The following is a 21814-nucleotide window of genomic DNA, read 5'->3' on the forward strand; positions in this document are numbered from 1 at the left end:
ATGCACAACTGAAAATTGACAATTTTCGATATTTGACGTTGTTGAAAGGAGTGAGCGATATCGCCGGGAGGGTAAGATTAAGGAAACAACATAAGTTTGTAATAAATATATATATATATATATATATATATATATATATATATATATATATATATATATATATATATATATATATATATATATATATATATATATATATATATATATATATATGGATATATATTTTTTTTTTTGTCCGCCTCCGTAGTGTAATGGTCAGCACGCTCTGCTACTGTTCTGGAGGTCCCGGGTTCGATTCCCACGGGGGGTAAAAATAAATATAAGTAATTTTTTCACTATAATATTTATTCAATATCACCATGGACTGGTACCTGAAGCGGAAGGCTGATCACCTTTCCTTCATGTGTAAAACGATCATGATAACACCGCGTTTATAAGACACAGTGCCCTATGCACCATTGGGGTGCGTGTTTTATTATTATTATTATTATATATATATTTTATTAAACACGTAAAAATTCAAAAGCCATAAGTAGTAACCTCAACCGAATGCCGACTCATCGAATTTCTGTAGCCAAAGGTCAAAATGGTCCGGAGAGCATACTCACCATTGATCCTGGCGTGGGTCGGATTCCTGTCCATCCGGAGCCGCCCGGAGGCGATCTGCTCGGCCCTGGACAGCGACGAAGAGGACGTTCCCCCGTTGGCTCTTCGAGAGGACATCCCGCACGGCCTGGAACCAAAGGAGACAATACTTGAAAACACCGTCGGAAACAAATATCAACAAAGACGAAGAAATACGCGCAAGACCGGGTATTCGCGGGGCTTGTGACCTACCATAGGGTGGTTCGAGTGATCACTGTGTACACGTGCAACGTTCACGTCTAGAGCTGCCCGAGACAAGGGCAATTACTCTCAAGTGACTGACATGACACGCACAGAAGAAAAGTAGAAAAAAGTGTGTTAAAACCATATTCCTTTAAACTTTGATAATAATCTTCTTCAAACCCTCATCCGCAACCCTGATGGTGCATAGGGCACTGCATCATATATACGCAGTGTCATCTCGATCGTTAACACATGAAGGAAAGGTGATCAGCCCTCCGCTTCAGGTACCAGTCCAGGGTAATATTGAATATATTTATTTTTTACTATTAAAACCCTTATCCGCACCCCAATGGTGCATAGGGCACTGCATCACATATACGCAGTGTTATCTCGATCGTTAACACACAAAGGCAAGGTGATCAGCCCTCTGCTTCAGGTACCAGTCCAGGGTAATATTGAATAAATATTAAAGTGAAAAAAATCACTTATATTTATTTGACCCCCCCTGGGAATCGAACCCGGGATGTCCATTACGGTAGCCGAGTGTGCTGACCATTACACTACGGAGGCGGATAACAATGATTTTAATAAAATACATGCTATTTCACTCACACAAGCTACAAATACATACCAAAAAAGGACTAAAAAAAGAGACAAAAATTGATAAATTAAAACTATAAAGCTTTTTTCACTTTTATTTCATTTGACCAGTGACCGAGTTTCGCTGTTGTATATGGGTATGTTGGTGACACAGCGGCGACTACAACATCCCTACATGCATTGTGTATATTGCCCTAATGAATCTAATGTAAGGAATGTGGGTATGTTGGTGACACAGCGGCGACTACAACATCCCGCATTGTGTATATTGCCCTAATGAATCTAATGTAAGGAATGTAAGTATGTTGGTGACACAGCGGCGACTACAACATCCCGCATTGTGTATATTGCCCTAATGAATCTAATGTAAGGAATGTAAGTATGTTGGTGACACAGCGGCGACTACAACATCCCGCATTGTGTATATTGCCCTAATGAATCTAATGTAAGGAATGTGGGTATGTTGGTGACACAGCGGCGACTACAACATCCCGCATTGTGTATATTGCCCTAATGAATCTAATGTAAGGAATGTGGGTATGTTGGTGACACAGCGGCGACTACAACATCCCGCATTGTGTATATTGCCCTAATGAATCTAATGTAAGGAATGTGGGTATGTTGGTGACACAGCGGCGACTACAACATCCCGCATTGTGTATATTGCCCTAATGAATCTAATGTAAGGAATGTGGGTATGTTGGCTACACATTGGTGACGACAACATCCCACAACCGTGTGCATACCCGCACAGTCTGGCAAGCAGCATTCTAGATAAGTCTCTCCTTAAGAGCATTCACTCACTTGGAGCTCCCTAGTGAGTTATGTATTCTTCTTCTAACCCTTATCCGCACCCCAATGGTGCATAGGGCACTGCATCATATAAACGCAGTGTCATCTTGATCGTTATTTACATGAAGGCAAGGTGATCACTCCTGCGTGACCAGTCCAGGGTAACATTAAATGAATATAAGAGTGTAAAATCACTGATATTTATTTTCGTCCCCCGCACCTGGGAGTCGAACCCGGGACCTCCAGTGCGGTAGCCGAGCGTGCTGACCATTACACTATGGAGGCGGACTTATATATAGAATAAACTAAAGTCATAGAACTGGCAATTTTTAACTGTTCATCGTCCACAACAGCCGTCACCGACATCGTTTCATCGATTTCGCCGGTCTGACGATGCCGGTAACAAAATCAAATAAAAGTGGAAAAAACTACATAGTTTCTTTAACAAACTTCACCGTAACCAATGCGGTGATGCAAACACGGCCAGTTTTGAGAACTGCGGGTGTTCTCATCGACGGGTGAAACTACAAGCTGTTTGTTCTCAAAACTGGTCGTGTTTACATCAACATACTCAAAATCGGTCTAACACAAGTGCTTTATATTAATATTTAAAGTCTAATTTGGATGGGATTTATAAAAAAAATCTTGGCACAATCAACTCCTTCCTCTACGGTTCTAAAGACTTCCACGGTGATATGTATTTTATACACCATATGAAAATGTGGTCTAAAAACGGGAAAAATATATATATATTCCTTAATATCGCTTTTACTGACCATAGTTGAAGGTGAAATGTAACAATTTTATAATGTCAGCTCTGGTAAGTATCTAAAAACGAGAGAAAAAATACATCGCAAGTAGCCGCAACAGCCGGCGTAGCGGCACGACCGCCGCGCAAGACGATCCGCGCACTACTGGCGGCTGGCGGAGTAAACACTAATAATAATAATAATAATAAAACCCTTATCCGCACCCCAATGGTGCATAGGGCACTGCGTCATATAAACGCAGTGTTATCTTGATGGTTTACACATGAAGGAAAGGTGATCGGCCCTCCGCTTCAGGCACCAGTCCAGGGTAATATTGAATAAATATGACAGTTTTTTTAATATTTTTTTATTATTAGATTAAAACCAATATTTTTAGCTTTTCCACTTTTTTTATTTGACCAGCGACCGGGTTTCGTCGTTACCGACATCATCAGACTGGTAACGACGAAACCCGGTCGCTGGTCAAATAAAAAAAGTGGAAAAGCTAAAAATATTGGTTTTAATCTAATAATAAATTAAGAATGCAATTCCATCACCAAGTGTCAGTGGATAATATAAATCTATTAAAAAATATGACAGTGAAAAAATCATTTTTATTTATTTCACCCCCCTTGGGAATCGAACCCGGGACCTCCAGAACGGTAGCCGAGCGTGCTGACCATTACACTGCGGAGGCGGACGAAAACACTACACGCAAGTATACTTACAAAGCACGCCACACACAGAAACATTCGTGTTTCGGTGATTTTATTCCCGATTTTTTCAGATTATTTATTTTATTTGAGACGATCTTCGCACTACTGGCGCGGTAACGCGCTACGACATGCGCCTATACGCCAAGCACGTCCACGCACGCACGCATTGAAAAACGTTTGTGTATTGGTGATTTTATGCCTGATTATTTCAGAAATTGTATATTTCCGTCGCTGCAAATGACTAACTGTATATTATAATACTTTTACAACATTTTGAGTGTGTCCAAATACTTGTTCACAAAATCTGGATTATCTCCAATTACAGGAGTTATTTTCATATTATTTTTTGACATCTCATCAAAGATGAAGAAGAATATGGAAGTCTGGGCATTTACGGGGCTGACGACCGTCATAGGCTGGTTTAAGTGATCACTTTACACACATATAAGAGTTTGTGCTTAGTAAAAAGCTTCTTTACATCTCACCGATAGATGTCTCTAGCGAAGTTCTAGTGATTCAAGAACAAGGTTTCTAAATTGGTTCATATATATATAGAACTTCCAAGAATTTGAGTAGTGTGGTTGTCAATAACGGGTAGAATTGGTGAATGTTACGCGTGTGTAAATTGATCACTTAAACCAGCCTATGACGGTCGTAAGCCCCGTAAATGCCCAGACTTCCATATTCTTCTTCATCTTTGATGAGATGTCAAAAAATAATATTATAATACTTTCATGTAATCCGTAATTTTATTACAGAAGAATACGAAGATTGTGAGCCCGTATCTATTATATTTTATATTGATAGTCCGCCTCCGTAGTGTAATGGTCAGCACGCTCGGCTACCGTTCTGGAGGTCTCGGGTTCGATTCCCAGGGGGGGTCAAATAAATACAAGTGATTTTTTCACTGTAATATTTATTCAATATTACCACGGACTGGTACCTGAAGCGGAGGGCTGACCACCTTTCCTTCATGTGTAAACCATCAAGATAACACTGCGTTTATATGACGCAGTGCCCTATGCACCATTGGGGTGCGGATAAGGGTTTTATTATTATTATTATTACTATATTGATATTCTCATTTTTAAAGTCTTAAAAATTATAGCGGATGTGTATAGTTCATAATATATATTTAAGGTAACATTTTGAGTGTGTCCAAATACTTGTTCACAAAATCTGGATTATCTCCAATTACAGGAGCCATTTATCTCCCGTTATCTGGTCAAATTATAAGCCTAAATAATAAAAATGAAAATGGTATTTTCTGGCGTTTTTCATGTGTGTGATTATAATCCAGGATTCGGACCTCACATACTAATATAAGAGTTTCTGCTCAGTAAAAAGCTTCTTTACATCTCACCGATAGATGTCTCTAGCGAAGTTCTAGTGATTCAAGAACAAGGTTTCTAAATTGGTTCATGTATATACAGTATCTACTCAATGAATTAGGGCCACCCATTATTTTTTTGAATACTCTGAAATCTTTTGGATTATTACATTTATTTTACATAAATACTTTAAGTTTTTTATTGACATCTAATATCATGTATATTACCTTCAATAATATGTAAAATATACCTGGATTATTTAAGCGTTTACAAAATTTTAAACCCTTTTTCTGAGAAAGGTCCCTAATTAGCACAGGTAGACAGATAGTTGAAAGTTCAAAAAAAAGCCCTATCTCATTTATTAGTGAAGTTTCTTGAGTTCTGATTGTTGTTTTGTTCAGAGAGGTTATATAGTTATCGTGTCTTGTGAAAAAAACTTAATTTTTAATTTTAGTTCATAAAGTATAATTTTTTTTTGTAAACACAAGTGTTTTTTTTGAAAAGGACAAAATGGGAAAAAGTAAAGACATTTCTGAGGAAAAAAAGTCTAGTGTTATAGTGCTACTGAAATTAGGAATACTATCTAATAGAGAAATTTCAAAAAAAGAAAACGTTTCTCGTCAAACAGTGGACAAAATTTCAAAATCAATAAAAAATCAGTCACCCGCCACCAGCAATCAGCGAAAGAACTGTCGTAAGATTAGAAAAACAACACCGAGGACTGATCAAAAAATCGTTCAAAGTGCCTTAGAAAACCGAAGTGCATCAGCAAAAACATTAAAAATAAAATTGGAAGAAGAGGGTATAAATATATCGGTATCAACACTGAGGCGACGTCTTTACGAAGTAAATCTGAAATGCAGGCGCCCTGTAAAAGTACCAAAATTGACACCACGAATGAAAGCGGATCGATTAAAATGGGCCAGGCTACATCGAAATTACTCGGTAGATGATTGGAAAAAGGTATTTATTTAAATTGAATTTTCAACATATCATTTTAGTCAATAAACTTATATATTTGAATTAAACTTAAATTTTCATTATTTTTCAGGTCATCTTTAGTGATGAGTGCCGGTTAGAAGCCGTGACAGAGAGCCGTCGATTCGTCAGGAGAACACCAATGGAACGTTACAATGAGGCCTGTGTGGTTAAAGTTATCAAACACCCCCCTGCAACAATGATATGGTCATGTATTATTAACAATTTACCTGGGCCGTTGTTTTTCGTGGAAGGAACAATGAACCAAAATTCCTATAAGCAGGTCCTCGAACGAATTTTATTGCCCTTCTACCATACACTCGACCCAACAGAAGGTCCATACACCTTCATGCAGGATGGGGCACCTTGCCACCGGGCTAAATCAATAATAAAAATTTTGTCTAACAAAAATCTGCCTTTGCTCCCCTGGCCTGGAAATTCTCCGGACCTTAATCCTATAGAAAACGTATGGAGCATGTTAAAAAATAAGGTATACTCATTCCCAAATCCGACAGTAGACTGTCTAAAAAAAAAATTCAAAAAATTAGGTCAGAAGACGAAGAAATAAAAAACACGATAAAACAGTGCATTTTAAGTATGCCAAAAAGAATTGAGGCAGTTATTTCTGCCAAAGGTGGAAATAATAAATACTAACTATATTTATATGAAAATATATGCATAATTTAAGCGTAATAAAGTGTTCTTGTGTAAATAAAATTCAATGTTGTTTTATTCAAGGTTTTCTCTGAGTTATTCCTGTTTGAATTGAGAAATTGCGCGAAATTCTGCGTGGCCCTAATTCATTGAGTAGATACTGTAGAACTTCCAAGAATTTGAGTAGTGTGGTTGTCAATAATGGGTAGAATTGGTGAATGTTACACGTGTGTAAAGTGATCACTTAAACCAGCCTCTGACGGTCGTAAGCCCCGTAAATGCCCAGACTTCCGTATTCTTCTTCATCTTTGATGAGATGTCAAAAAATAATATGAAAATGGCTCCTGTAATTGGAGATAATCCAAATTTTGTGAACAAGTATTTGGACACACTCAAAATGTTGTAAATGAATTATCTGGTCAAATTATAAGCTTAAATAATATATAAGGTAACACATCATTCTTCAGTAATTCCTTCTCTGTCCAAGCGGCCAGACTATGGAATGAATTACTAACTAACTAACTAACTAACCATCACGCCGCTTCTCCGCAGGGGTAGGCAGAGAGAATTGAACGCCACACCACTCTTGTCTTTGCAAACATTCTTTGCCTCTTCTACATTCATGCATCTCCTCATACATACCCGCCGATTATTACTACCTTAAAGTATTTGACATACCTGCTTGTGCCAAGTTTTCCTCGGTCGTCCTCTGCTTCTTTTTCCAACTACATTCGCCCCATAAATTTGTTTAACCGTTCTTTCTTCACTCATACGCTCCACATGTCCAAACCATCTCAACACACCTTTCTTAATTTTATCGATAATGCTTATCTCAGCCTTACATTCTTTCCTTATTTCATCATTCGAACATCTATCAAACATCGTTTTGCCACACATTCGTCTGAGGGATCGCATTTCGACTGCATTCAGTCTGCTTTCATCCTTCTTTTGCCAACTCCATGCTTCACTTCCATACATAAGGGTTGGAACCAGAACTCCATTGTGTACTGCCAGTTTAGCTTCCGCTGATAGATTTTTATTTGCTAAAACTGATTTTAGTGCACCATTCACTCTGTTCCCAGCATTCACTCTCCTTTCTATGTCTTTATCAATCTATCCATCCCTAGAAAACATACTACCCAAATATATGTGAGAGTGAATTACCTCTCCGCGTAAACAAATGCACCTTCTCTAATAACTTTCAAGGAACATCCGAGACATTACTATCTGTCATTAGTACCCTAACTGCCCATCAAACCTCCTCCCTCTACCTCCTTCCCTAAACTCCCTTCTTCCTTTGCCTTCCTTATTATCATCAATTTGTAATTTATGTTTTTTTAAATGTTCAAGTACCATCTACCCTCTGATTGCAAACAGCTATATATGGTATCAAACGTTTTGACCAATATCACTAGTCTGTTTTTGGTTGGTCGGAAGATATTGCTTTTTAGCAACAAGCCCGCCAATGTACTCATTTCTTTTCTGTACATGATGTTTAACCGGATCCACGCGGCTCGCATAACCGTATGTGTTTTTACAAGACATGCCTCATACGCGGCTGACATAAGCGTTTGTGTTTTCACTTTGCTCCAAGTTTCGAACCTCAGTTCAACTTGGAGAGATTTTTTCATGGTGTGGAACTTTGGATAAAATAATACGTCAATCCTCGGCCTTATGACATCTGTTGAAATATCTGACTAATAATTTGTAACATCACAAGGATAAATAAAACAACGGATCCCTGATTTTTCTTGCGGTCGGTAATTAGTCCGCGCCATAATCATGCCCTATATCTGTCTCACTCTCGACGCTACGCATCGCCAGTGGGTAAGAGTGACACACGATGCGCGCTTTGATTTATTTATGTTATGATCTAATTTGTTTATATTACGATATATTTCAAGAATAATGTGACACACGTGTATTATAGAGTACTAAAAGGCACAATGAATCCCATTGAACGTTTTTGTTTAGGAAAATAAATCGTTTCATAACTAAGTACATGATAAAAGTAATAATTTAAAAAACGGCGAAATACAGCCGCGCACGAGCGTCTCTTAGGAACAAAGTTAACGCGTTTAAAAGGTTAAATAAATAAATAAAATAATTGCGTACTACATTAAAGTTTTATATATTCATTGGCAGCGACGGAAATAAATAATTTCTGAAAAATTTAGGGATAGAATCACTAATACACAAACGTTTTTTAATATGTGCATGCGTGCCTTCCATTGTGTTTTAGCTTGTTTACTGCGCCAATAGCGCGCAGATCGTCTTACGCGGCGGTCGTGCCGCTACGCTAGCTATCGCAGATGCAATGTATTTTTTTTCTCGTTTTCAGATACTTACCAGAGCTAACCTGAAGCGGAGGGCCGATCACCTTTCCTTCATGTGTAAACCATCAAGATAACACTGCGTTTATATGACGCAGTGCCCTATGCACCATTGGGGTGCGGATAAGGGTTTTATTATTATTATTATTATTATTATAAGTGTTTACTCCGCCAGCCGCCAGTAGTGCGCGGATCGTCTTACGCGGCGGTTGTGCCGCTACGCCAGCTATCGCGGCTACTTGCGATGTATTTTTTTCTCGTTTTCAGATACTTACCAGAGCTAACATTACAAAATTCATACATTTCACCTTCGACTACGGTCAATAAAAGCAACACTTAGGGAATATTCACATTTTTCCCGTTTTTAAATTACATTTTCATATGGTGTACTAAATACATCGCTCACTCCTTTCAAGAACGTCATAAATAAAAAATCGTCACTTTTCAGTTGTGCATGTTTTCGGAATGCCCAGAAAATGTACTATATCCCAGCAAAAGCGGCATATTTTTAACTCAATATTTACCCGCTACAGGGCAGAAAGTGTTGTTTTAGCATTTTGAAGAAAAGGTATTGTTTAATTATTTTTTTTAATATATCATATATTTTTCAGATGGAGAAAAAACCTTCAGGTTTTACCTAAAAAGATCTGTTGCACAGTAAAAAGTTCAATAAGTGGCTTGATATTTATTTTTAATACATTTCATTATATTCTTAAACTTAAGAAACGGTCTCCTGAAAATTCAAGTTTTTTGATTTATGACGTTGTTGAAAGGAGTGAGCGACATATCACCGGTGCACGCGGAGGTTTTTAGCACCTCAAGGGAAAGCTTAACAAAAAATTCACATTCAAAATACCGTGTGACATGTGTAAGAGTCAAGCAGTAACATACAATGGCCTGCCACCAGCACGACAACGCTGACACCATGTGATGGAGATGAGATGGACGCGTGATATTGGAGCACAGTTTGCGGGGAAGGCAAGAGATCAAGGTTCAACACCACACAATATCAATTTTCCAAATTTTCATCTTACCTATGGGGTCCATCTTCAAAATGATTCTAAACATTTTTCTACAATGACCGTTAGCCCGAATTTGACTTGCCGAATGATAGGCGAGTCGGCCCGCGACGCGACGAACCGGAAGGCCAGCGACGGTTCAGAAAGCCAACGACATGGGTCAATAGCTGCGGCGGTTTAGAAGACCAATAACGTTGGTCAAGAGCTGCGACGGTTCGAGAAGCCAACGACATTGGTCAAGAGTTGCGACGGTTCGAGAAGCCAACGACATTGGTCAAGAGTTGCGACGGTTCGAGAAGCCAACGACATTGGTCAAGAGTTGCGACGGTTCGAGAACCCAACGACATTGGTCAAGAGTTGCGACGGTTCGAGAACCCAACGAAAAAGGTCGAGAGTTGCGACGGTTCGAGAATCCAACGACATTGGTCAAGAGCTGCGACGGTTCAGAACGCCAACGATGTGGGTCGAAGGCTACGGCGGTTCAAAAGGCCAACGACATTGGTCAAGAGTTGTGACGGTTCAGAAAGTCAACAACATTGGCCAAAATTTGCGGCGTTTCAAGAAGCCAACGATATTGGTCAAGAGTTGCGACGGTCCAGAGCGCCAACGACGTGGATCGAGAGTTTCGACGGTTCAAGAATCCAACGACATTGGTCAATAATTGCGACGGTTCAGAAGGCCAACGACGTGGGTCAAGAGCCGCGACAGCTCTGACGGCCAGCGGGCAGGGCTTCGGGAGCCAGCAGGCGGCGGGGACGAGGCAAACAGGAACCGACAGCGGAGTGAAAACGTTGCGAGATTGCCAAGAGCGCGAAGACACGAGCGGCTGCGGAGAGACCCGAGCGTTCTAGATCGCGGGGTAGATACAAACGTAAGGTCTATCCATTAGAAATATTCCCATCGTGATTCATTAGTCTTCTTTCTCTCTTTCAAAATTTCATTTTTGTATAAATGTCCAACCTTGACGATTTCATTTTGATGATCCGATGATGTAATGACTATTCCGAAACCGGTAGTCACAATTTTTTTTTTTTTAAAGAGAAGCCAGACGTGTTGTCCACACAAATAATCTTTTCAGAATATCGATTGTAATTTTTAATTTTTTTTATTTTCAACATTTTGAGTGTGTCCAAATACTTGTTCACAAATCTGGATTATCTCCAATCACAGGAGTTATTTTTCATATTATTTTTTGACATCTCATCAAAGATGAAGAAGAATATGGAAGTCTGGGCATTTGCGGGGCTGACGACCGTCATAGGCTGGTTTAAGCGATCACTTTACGCACGTGTGACATTCACCAATTCTACCCATTATTGACAACCACACTGCTCAAATTCTTGGAAGTTCTATATATATATATCAACCAATTTCGAAACATTGTTCTTGAATCACTAGAACTTCACTAGAGACATCTATTGGTGAGATAATAAAAAAATAGTGTTGATTGCTACCCAGTCTTATGAATCTTCTTTTTCTTCTTCTCTAGCCTTCTGTCTTCCACTGCTGGATATAGGCTGTCGGTGTTTGCAGCCAGTTTCTACCCCCCACAGCGTCTACGTCGTCGGACCATCTTTTTCGAGGACTTCAAACGGCTCTTTTACTCTCCCGAGGTCTCCATCGTGTGATTTAATGTGTCCATCTTGTGGGGTCACTGATAAGAGTAGTTCCAGTGCTATCTTGACTGCTAATAACACGAAGGCAAGATCAGCCGTACGCTTCGGACGCCAGTCTGAAGTAACATAGGACTAATCAAGCGAAAATATAACAAAATCATATGAAAAATGTTACTTTTTTTTTTCTTCATATAAAGGTCTCGATAGGTATTCTTTTGTTTCTAAATACAATCGAAAAAATCTTTTAAAAAATTAGGCATATAAAAAGACTCTTAGATGTGCAATTTTATTTTCCATTATTGTAGCTCACGAAACTAGTTGTAGCACTTAAGGCAAAACTCGTTCGATTATATGTACGAGCTGCCGTAAAAATTATAGTAGCAAATTTATCGTAGCAAATTTCGTTCGTTGAAAGATATGACTCCTCGTCTCTTGATTTGGTACACATGAGCAGATTGAAGCAGTGTTAACTTGATCGTTAATCATACAAAAGCCATGGTAATCACTCCTGCGCTTCTGGCGGCAGTCCAGGGTAGCATAAATGCGGGTGAAAAAATTACCGTCTCCAAAACGGCTACACTGTTTTTTCTTCCTCTATTTTTGACTCGATTTTCCACTTGAGGTTGACGATGTATTCCTGCTAAAGATGCGGAAGAAACTGAAGAATACGTTCCAAAAAACAAAACTTACAATGCGTTACTCCAAACACCGGCATTTTGTTTTTAATTGGGTCACAAACTGCGAGTAGAAAACTTTTGTCTGTCAATTGTCAATCACTAACGGCGCAGATTCGATCATAAAAATGAAGAAATACAACCGTTTCGAGAGGTTTCGATCAATTAGACGATATTTCGACGACATTTCGACGGTATTTAGACGATATTTCGACGGTATTTCGACGGTATCTCGGCGACATTTCGACGGTATATCGCTCGCGCTCGCCGGTTGACATGGGCATACATTCCCGCGACTCGCCGATAAGGTTTGCGGTTTTTCGCGACTTTTTCGATCGGGGATGGATCTCGTCGTTATTTCGACGATCGGCAGTGTGTTCCTTCGCGAGTTTCGACGACCGGGCGTGCGTATCGCGACTAACCGACTCCATTCTTGCGAGCGCGTATAGCCATTCCCGATCGATAGGCGTTTTGGATCGGTGTACGCGCATAACGCGGCCGAACCGGCGCGAATATCGCATCATCGGCTCCGCTTACACTCATAACACATTTAAAATAAACACAATACAACATTTACCAACCGTACAACGGATTACTTGTAGCGAAATTCAACTTTTCTTGCAACACGGACGATGTCGCAGTCAGCAGGCGGCCATTTTCCAAAGTGATTTTTTCTATAACTGCACTTGTATTTGTTTTGTGTGGTTGGAATACGTATTTGACGTTTGTTTCAATGTGTATGTGATTGTGTAAATATTGTTCCAAAACTTAAAAAATAGTACCTACCGAACTAAAAATAAATACGCCTGTGGATTTTAAATTTTCATCCAAAGTATAGACCGTAGTCGGGTAACAGGTTTGATTCCTACCAATGGCGAAATAATTTGAGTATGAATTTTTTTCTATTCGACTTCTTCTTTTTGTGTAGCCTTCTATTCACAACTGCTGGATACAGAGTTTTTCCGTATCCTTCCATTTCCGTCGGTTGGTTGCTGTTTGCGGCCAGTTCCTACAGCGACTTTGTCGTCGGCTGGTGTTTTCAATTGGTCTGGGCATTGATAATTTATTTGTTCATCTACCTTCCCTTTTACAGATGAGCCTCTAAAATAAAAGCTTAGCGGATTATTAGAAAAAGTATGAGAGATCCCTGCAAAAAATGCTCATTTGGTATAATTAGTTGTGTTTTTTTTACCTAACATCCAAGTGACTCTGAAATCTAGCTACGGCTTATGCAACACCACTTATCATGACCCTACTCAGGCTTCAATTTTTTAAGTTTCATAGCCTATGCCTACTCGTGAGTGGATTTACTCTTTATGTTTAAAGTTACTATAATTTCATGTAATTCATGAGTGAAAATTATAGGCAAAAACGCTCGCCCGAGAGATCCCTCCAAATAAATGCTTATTTTATATAATTATTGTGTTTATCAACCTGCCCCATTTAAAAGTTTATAAAAAAAAAATAGTACTACGTTTGTGAGTTTTCGAACCATCAATACCTGATTACCTGACGTTTGAGGTGTATTTGTAAGTGTTGGTGTTTGTGCAATAATCTGAATCTGTCAAACATGTCGTGAGCGAGGGTAGGATAATTAAATTATTAAAGCATACAAATTGTCACATAGTTTAAACCGAAGAAAATATACATAAAAAATCAAAACAACACTGTGCCCGGCTGTGTATATTTAAATTTCTGCCTAAAACGCCGTTTTAACTGTGCATTTTAATTTTTTAGGTCACGAAGTCGTGAAGAAAATTACGCCCCCTTTCGGAAATTCGAAATTTGTTCCATTCTTTTTTTGAATTCGAATGTCAAAGATGGCGTCCAGCGACGTGGAGGAGCAGAGCGCCATTTTGGAGGTGACTTCAGAAGCTAAATTGATTAGCAACAAGTTGGATTCAGGCGAAGAGTCGGACAGCTCTATTACGGAGACGAATGGCCTGCTCCAGTCGCCGTCTGGGGAGAGTATCTCCTCGTTTATGGACAGGACCTTGGAACTGGTTCTAGACCCTTCGCAGGACATCATATCGAGGGTGGATAATCCGCAGAAAGTGGTTGAACCCTGGGGGACCTATGTTTCCTTCAGAATAAGGACTCGTTGCAAAAGATGGGACGATGAAGAAAAAGAATATGTCGTGAGGCGAAGATACAATGATTTTAAGGTAAGTACCATAAAATTATCATAAAAAACACAATTTTTTTTTTAATTAAAATGTATTTAAGCTAGTAATGTACTTAACCTTTTAACCGCGTTAACTTTGTTCCTGAGAGACGCCCGTGCGCGGCGGTATTTCGCCGTTTTTTAAATGATTACTTTTATCATGTATTTAGTTAAGAAACGATTTATTTTCCTAAACAAAAACGTTCAAATTGATTCATTGTGCCCTTTTGGTACTCTATAATACACGTGTGTCACATTATTCTTGAAATATACTGTAATATAAACAAATAAGAACGTAACATAAATAAATCAAAGCACGCATCGCGTGTCCCTCTTACCCACTGGCGATGCGTAGCGTCGAGAGTGAGACAGATATAGGGCATGATTATGGCGCGGACTAATTACCGACTGCAAGAAAAATCAGGGATCTGTTCTTTTATTTATCCTTGTGATGTTACAAATTATTATTCAGATATTTCAACAGATGTCATAAGGCCAAAGATTGACGTATTATTTTATCCAAAGTTCTACACAATGAAAAAATCCCTCCAAGTTGAACTGAGGTTGGAAACTTGGAGCAAAGTAAAAACACATACGCTTATGTCAGCCACGTATGGGGCATGTTTTGTGAAAACACATACGGTTATGTGAGCCGCGTGGATCCGGTTAAAATGTACTTGGCCCCCAAATCATGGAGCCACTCTCGAGTCTACTTTGCACCAAGGAGTTATAAAGTTATATGCATGAGAACTGGCAGCTAATAGGAAAGCATGGAGACAGTAGGTGGACTCTATATGTTCCACCTAGGGAGCGCGTATGGTAAAGATGAAGAAGTCCATAGAACAAACGAAAAATTGCTTTGCAAGAGAAGGTTTGTCAGGAAGTCTAGACCAGTGTTCCGCAAACTTTTTCTATTCAAGGTACACTTACCAAATTAAGAAATTTCAGAGGTGCATATTTACCATATTATGGTAACATATTTAACTCTATCCACGCGGCTCGCATAACCGTTTGTGTTTTTACAAAACATTCCCCACACGCGGCTGACATAACCGTTTGTGTTTTCACTTAGGTCCAAGTTTCGAACCTCAGTTCAACTTGGAGGGATTTTTTCATGGTGTGGAACTTTGGATAAAATAATACGTCAATCCTTGGCCTTATGACATCTGTTGAAATATCTGACTAATAATTTGTAACATCGCAAGGATAAATAAAATAACAGATCCCTGATTTTTCTTGCGGTCGGTAATTAGTCCGCGCCATAATCATGCCCCATATCTGTCTCACTCTCGACGCTACGCATCGCCAGTGGGTAAGAGTGACACACGATGCGTGCTTTGATTTATTTATGTTACGATCTTATTTGTTTATATTACAATATATTTCAAGAATAATGTGACACAAGTGTATTATAGAGTACCAAAAAGGCACAATGAATCCCATTGAACGTTTTTGTTTAGGAAAATAAATCGTTTCTTAACTAAATACATGATAAGAGTAATCATTTTAAAAACAGCTAAATACCGCCGCGTACGGGCGTCTCTCAGGAACAAAGTTGACGCAGTTAAAAGGTTAACATATTATGTTTAACCCTGCCTTCCCGCTGTTGTGTACCTTGTACACAATGCTTCTAATAACCATAATATCCCTATAAATATACTAAATACAAGGCTGAGATTTCAGGTATTCCTCCATAACATATTTACGCATTCATTTAAACAAATAATATTAATAATAATCACAATTTATCGGGTACATCAGAGGTATTATATATATAAACAGCGCGTGAAGAGTGTGCGGGAACCCCTACACTATATTCGCATCTCACTCTTGCATCTCTTTGCACTGTGCAAGCGTGAGGAACTCAAAGCTCAATGTTCTCTGGCTAGCGTCAGTCGGCAGCAGCTCTTGGGCTTGCAACTAGAGTGGACCTATGCTTGTTGCCAGATGGTTTTTTAATGTTTTCAGCAAACAAATCTAAATTAGTGTAATTTTTTACTGCATTTATAATTAACTTAGCGAATAAGCTATGAATGTCCGTATTTTTCCAATTTAAAATCGCAATTTTTTTTATGTGCAGTGACTACCCAACACCGGGATGCATACTAGTTCTGTGAGCCTAGGCGGCTCATTATTAGAAATAGGTACCAAATTGTGGTGGAGGGGTTCGAACCGAGAAACTGACTCAAGAGTCCGCGACACTAACCACGGGACCACAACCCGACACAGCAAAGTTAAATGAATAAATGCTAAAGAGGTGTAAATATTTGGGTATTTTTATTATTATTCAAGGCACTCCACGAAAGGCTAGTCGGCAGGAATCTACAGGTGGTGCCGCCATTGCCCGGACGTCACTCCCTGCTCGCGCAACTGGACCGATTCTCCAAAGACTTTGTGCTCCAGAGGATGGCCCTACTCAACATATTTATAAGTAAGAACCTCCCGCACTCAATCAAAGCCAACTAACCGCCACGTCACTTCCCGCAGGGGCAGGCAGAGATGACAGGATGCCACACCAATCTGCCTGTGCAAACAATCTTTGCCTCTTTCACATTCGAGCATGTCCTCATACGTACCCAACGATTATTTCCACTCCTGACTTTATAACATTCAAGTATGGTTTCACCGGCAAGAATACAATACATCGCTCACTCCTTTCAACAACGTCGTATATCAAAAATCGTCAATTTTCAGTTGTACATGTTTTCAGATTGCCCAGAAAATGTACTATATCCCAGCAAAAGCGGCATATTTTTAACTTAATATTTACCCGCTACAGGGCAGAAAGTGTTGTTTTTGCATTTTTAAGAAAATGTATCGTTTAATTATTTTTTTAAATATACTAACTATTTTTCAAATGCAGAAAAAACATTCAGGTTTTACCTAAAAAGATCTGTTGCACAGTAAAAAGTTCAATAAGTGGCTTGATATTTATTTTTAATACATTTTATTGTATTTTTAAACCTTAAAAACGATCTGCTGAAAAATAAAGTTTTTTGATAAGTGACGTTGTTGAAAGGAGTGAGCAACATATGTATCAGAAATAAAATTAGATTAAAAGTGCTAATATATACTACAAATATTTGATTCTAATAGAAACAAAACAATTAAAAAGATGAAAATGAAAAAAATTTAGCAAATATGAACTATGTAATCTCCTTAATTGATTTGGCAGTCACTTTGTCGTAAAATCTATCCATTTTTAATTAATGTTTTACTTGTAAATACTACTATTTCTTAACACATTAGTTACGGCAATGTTTTGATAAAACTGTATCTTGAGGCGGGCGACATTAGACAGCTGTCCGGAAATATAAAATATGTCAGTGAACTTCATATTTTGAACTTGAGGTTGAACTCGAAAACAATACAAAAACGGTTAAATGGTCTCTAACGTCTCAAAATAAAATCATGTTAGTCCACAAATCACAAAAGTAAAAAACATGTTAAAAACACTAATAAAATATTAGAAAATAAAAACACAGTTTAACAACCGCCAAAAACTCAAAATCTGCGAATAAAAAATGATTTATGGGCTTTCCCCACACGCGTTTATTGCTTTGTAAGTACCAACTGCCGACTTAAGTAAAGGACAATGATCTTTGTATTTTATTTGTCTGTATCCATTGTTTAAAGTTAGTTTGTAACATTTCCTTCAAAACAGATTACGACCATTAGCTATGTTTCGAACCAGTAAATATTAGTATTATTTTTTATATTACAGCGACATCTATCCACTACACAACAAAAGCAAAAAGGCCGAGAGATTAGAAGTCTATGGCGTGTTTTTTGTATACTGAATTGAAGGTAGCCAAAATGCACAAAAATGTGCACCCCGCCACCACACAAGGTTTCTGAAACGCACAAATATGTGCACACCGTACACAATGTGTTAATATATACTGTGACACGTGTTTTCATGCGTATACGGTGTTTGAAAATAATGCGGAATGCGTCGAAACACGTGTCACATTAGATTTTAAGAAATAGTGGTATGTATTTACTGAGTAAAACATTAATTAAAAATGAACTATATGACCCATACGTTTTAAAGAAGAAGGTACTTATCACTTATATTTGAACCACTAACTTTGTTATTTTCCCTTTTATAATTAAAATCGATTAATCAGTCTTGATAAAGAAGCTTGGAAACTGGTAGACATTATATAATTGAGTTATAATAAAATATTTATATTTTATTTATTGTTTCGGCATTAACTTTGTGGTAAGACATGTTACAATGATTAAAGAAAACACTTCGTTTTTTACCACTTGAGTTTTATTATAGACTACATGTTTCAGAAGTTAAACTTCCATCATTCAGGTCTGTATAATAACTAAAATATAAAATATAAAATAGTTCTATAAGTAAGGAAAACTGCAAACTGCGAGAAATTTAAAGATTAGAATTAAAAAACATCATAGCGGTCTTGTTAGTAATTATTTTTCGGAATTTGCAAATCATATAATAGATACTAATCACTCATTTCACTCTCATAAATTAAAATTATTACACCTTGTTCCTTATAAAGGCCAAATTATGAATTATCTTGAAAATTTAGAAATACAAAAAAACCTGAATTCCAATAATAATTTATTAAATAATATATTGTTTCAAAATTCTTCGCCATTGCTTTCCATTTTTCCTTTGTTTTCAAACTCCGCCCCTTGACTAACCCCTTCCCCTTACTTTCCCCTTTCCTTATTTATAGAACAATTTTATATTTTATATTTTAGTTATTATACAGACCTGAATGATGGAAGTTTAACTTCTGAAACATGTAGTCTATAATAAAACTCAAGTGGTAAAAAACGAAGTGTTTTCTTTAATCATTGTAAAATATTTACATTGATTTTAACAAAGTCGCATTTTAATTATAAGGTACTTATTTTATACTATGTATTTTGTTTTCAGAACGGCTGACTTCACATTCCATCCTGTCACACAGCGAAGATCTGCGTCTCTTCCTCACCGCCTCCAGCCCCGAGATGGCCACCCACTTCAAGTCGAAGACCAGCTACCTCTCCAGCCTCTCCGACTCCCTGTACAGCCTCACCTCGGCCAACGGGAGCTCCCTGCCTCCGTCGGGGGCCTCCCGGGCGCGCGACGCGGAGTTCACGGCCATCGGCGACTACATGACGGGTCTCCGCTCCAAGCTGGACACCTTCGCGACCATATCGTCGCGTATTGCCAAGGAACAAGCCGACATCGCGACAGAGATGCACAACCTCCGCCCGATCCTGGAGAGCTGGTCGCAGGTCGAACGGTTCAACCGCGACACGCTCAAGAGGCAATCCAAAGGCGACTCGAAGTGCGAACTGGCCCCGAGCCTGGGTGAGGTGATAAAGCGCATGGCCCGCCCGTACTATTGCTGCGCCAACGAACACGGCAAGATGGTCGCCGAGTTCCCGTATGCACTCGGGAACCCGATACAGGAGTACCTGCTGTACGCGGACGCCGTCCGGGCCAAGCTGAGGGAGCGCGAGGCCATGCAGGCCAACCTGGAGGCCGCTCAGAACAAGGTCGCCAAGAAGACCGGGAGGGATGTGGAAGAGTGCCACGATAGGTAATTGATAACCGAATTATAAATTTCATTATTTTTATTTTATTTACTTTATTTATTTTATTTATTTATTTTATTTCCGCCTCCGTAGTGTAATGGTCAGCACGCTCGGCTACCGTTCTGGAGGTCCCGGGTTCGATTCCCAAGGGGGGTAAAATAAATATAAGTGATTTTTTCATTGTCATATTTATTCAATATTACCCTGGACTGGTACCTGAAGCGGAGGGCTGATCACCTTTCCTTCATGTGTAAACGATCAAGATAATACTGCGTTAATATGACACAGTACCCTATGCACCATTGGGGTGCGGATAAGGGTTTTATTATTTATTATTTATTACATTCACTTTGTGGTACGACATAATGCAAAATTAAAAGAAAAACTTTTTTTTATTATTTTTTTATTATTAGATTAAAACCAATATTTTTAGCTTTTCCACTTTTTTATTTGACCAGCGACCGGGTTTCGTCGTTACCGACATCATCAGACTGGTCGCTGGTCAAATAATAAAGTGGAAAAGCTAAAAATATTGGTTTTAATCTAATAATAAATTAAAAATGCAATTCCATCACCAAGTGTCAGTGGATAATATAAATCTTTTAAAAGAAAAACACTTGTTTTTTACCATTTCAGTTTATTTGATTAAAATGACCAGTTTCGATGTAAGCTTAGCTTCCGAAACTAGTCGTTATAATAAAATAAACTCTTACTTACTTATAACCCTTATCCGCACCCAATGGTGCATAGGGAACTGCATCGAATTGACGCAGTGTTATCTTGTGATCAATACTTATATGAAGGGAAGGTGATCACTCTTGCGCTTCAGAAACCAGTCCAGGGTAATATTAAATAAATATTACAGTGTAAAATCACTAATGTTTATTTTCACCCCCCCTGGGAATCGAACCCGGGACCTCCAGCACGGTAGCTAAACACGCTGACCATTACACCACGGAGGCGTACTAAAATAAACACAAGTGGTAAAAAACAAAGTGGTTTTCTTTTACAATTTGAATTGTAAATTTTTTTTAAAATTGCTGTGTAATATTTATTTTTTATTACCCCGGACTGGTACTTGAAGCAGAGGGCTGATCATCTTTCCTTCATGTGTTAGAATAAGTCTAAACTGTATGTGTACCTCCGTAGTGTCACCCTGGAATGGTACAAAAAGCAAGATCACCTTGTCGTCTTGCAGTTAACGATCAAGATAACACTGAGTTGCTACGATACAGTGCCTATGCATCATGGGGTGCAGATAAAGGTTAAAAGAAAAAAAAAATATGTGTATACAATTATCAATTTCCGTCCCCAGCGGTCCGCAAGCTTAAAAAACCCCCGTCCGAAATGTGTACATCTTCTTCTTCTCAGGCTGCAGTGCGCTTCGGAAGCCCTCCGCAGCGACATCCAGGGCTGGCAGCGTCAGAAGAAGACCGACTTGAAACTGCTCCTGCTGGAGATGGCCCGGCGGCACATGGACTTCCACGAGAAGTCCCTCTCCGCCTGGGAGGCGGTGCTGCCGCCCCCCGCCGGCGGCCCCCGGAGGGCCGACTGCCCGCCCGCCAATGGGGAGGCCTTCCTCGGCCAGATGGCGGCGGCGCTGCGCTCCGAGCTCGGCTCGGGGGCCAACACGGACGCGTCCAAGGACAGCTCCGACTGGGAGAATGTGGACAATGACCTGCACGGATGATTGATGCCATTTTAGAACGATATGCAGGAGCAATCAAGATAACGCTGGGTTCATGTGGTGCAGTGCCCTATGCACCACCGGGTGCGGGTGAGGGTTTTAAGAAGAAGA

The 21814-nt window shown here is 39.1% G+C and overlaps 2 protein-coding genes across 6 annotated transcripts in view; one reads left to right on the plus strand and one right to left on the minus strand.

Moving 5' to 3' along the window:
• LOC148311660 (uncharacterized) overlaps positions 1–12974 on the minus strand; it is a 30126-nt gene extending 17152 nt beyond the window's left edge. For 2 of the 5 annotated variants that reach the window (XM_088256197.1, XM_088256191.1), the window contains exons 1-2: positions 12872–12974; positions 609–733 (exon numbers count right to left, since the gene is read on the minus strand). In XM_088256197.1, coding sequence (XP_088112323.1) covers positions 609–723 — 115 coding nt within the window. In that variant the 5' untranslated portion in view covers positions 724–733; positions 12872–12974. Of the gene's footprint in view, positions 1–608; positions 734–10015; positions 10156–12306; positions 12406–12867 lie in introns of those variants that run through there. The other 3 variants (XM_088256193.1, XM_088256194.1, XM_088256192.1) reach the window with 3 other exon arrangements.
• Positions 12975–13839: 865 nt separating this feature from the next.
• LOC148311661 (sorting nexin-30-like) lies at positions 13840–21814 on the plus strand. The gene is made up of 5 exons (XM_088256252.1): positions 13840–13875; positions 14028–14455; positions 16747–16885; positions 19370–20021; positions 21388–21814. Exons 2-5 carry the CDS (start codon positions 14102–14104, stop codon positions 21704–21706), a joined length of 1464 nt encoding a protein of 487 aa, XP_088112378.1. The 5' UTR covers positions 13840–13875; positions 14028–14101; the 3' UTR covers positions 21707–21814.

This window comes from Brachycentrus maculatus, unplaced genomic scaffold (assembly GCF_059751285.1).
Source record: "Brachycentrus maculatus isolate JH-2025_06_01 unplaced genomic scaffold, ASM5975128v1 h1tg000059l, whole genome shotgun sequence".
Classification (NCBI taxonomy): domain Eukaryota; kingdom Metazoa; phylum Arthropoda; class Insecta; order Trichoptera; family Brachycentridae; genus Brachycentrus; species Brachycentrus maculatus.

Excerpts from the sequence above, each read along its gene's own strand:
- LOC148311661 (XM_088256252.1), top strand. The coding sequence starts at position 14,102 with ATGTCAAAGATGGCGTCCAGCGACGTGGAGGAGCAGAGCGCCATTTTG. Across the intron at positions 14,456-16,746 it reads GAAGATACAATGATTTTAAG|GCACTCCACGAAAGGCTAGT; the intron begins GTAAGTACCATA and ends TTATTATTCAAG. Across the intron at positions 16,886-19,369 it reads CCTACTCAACATATTTATAA|AACGGCTGACTTCACATTCC; the intron begins GTAAGAACCTCC and ends TTTTGTTTTCAG.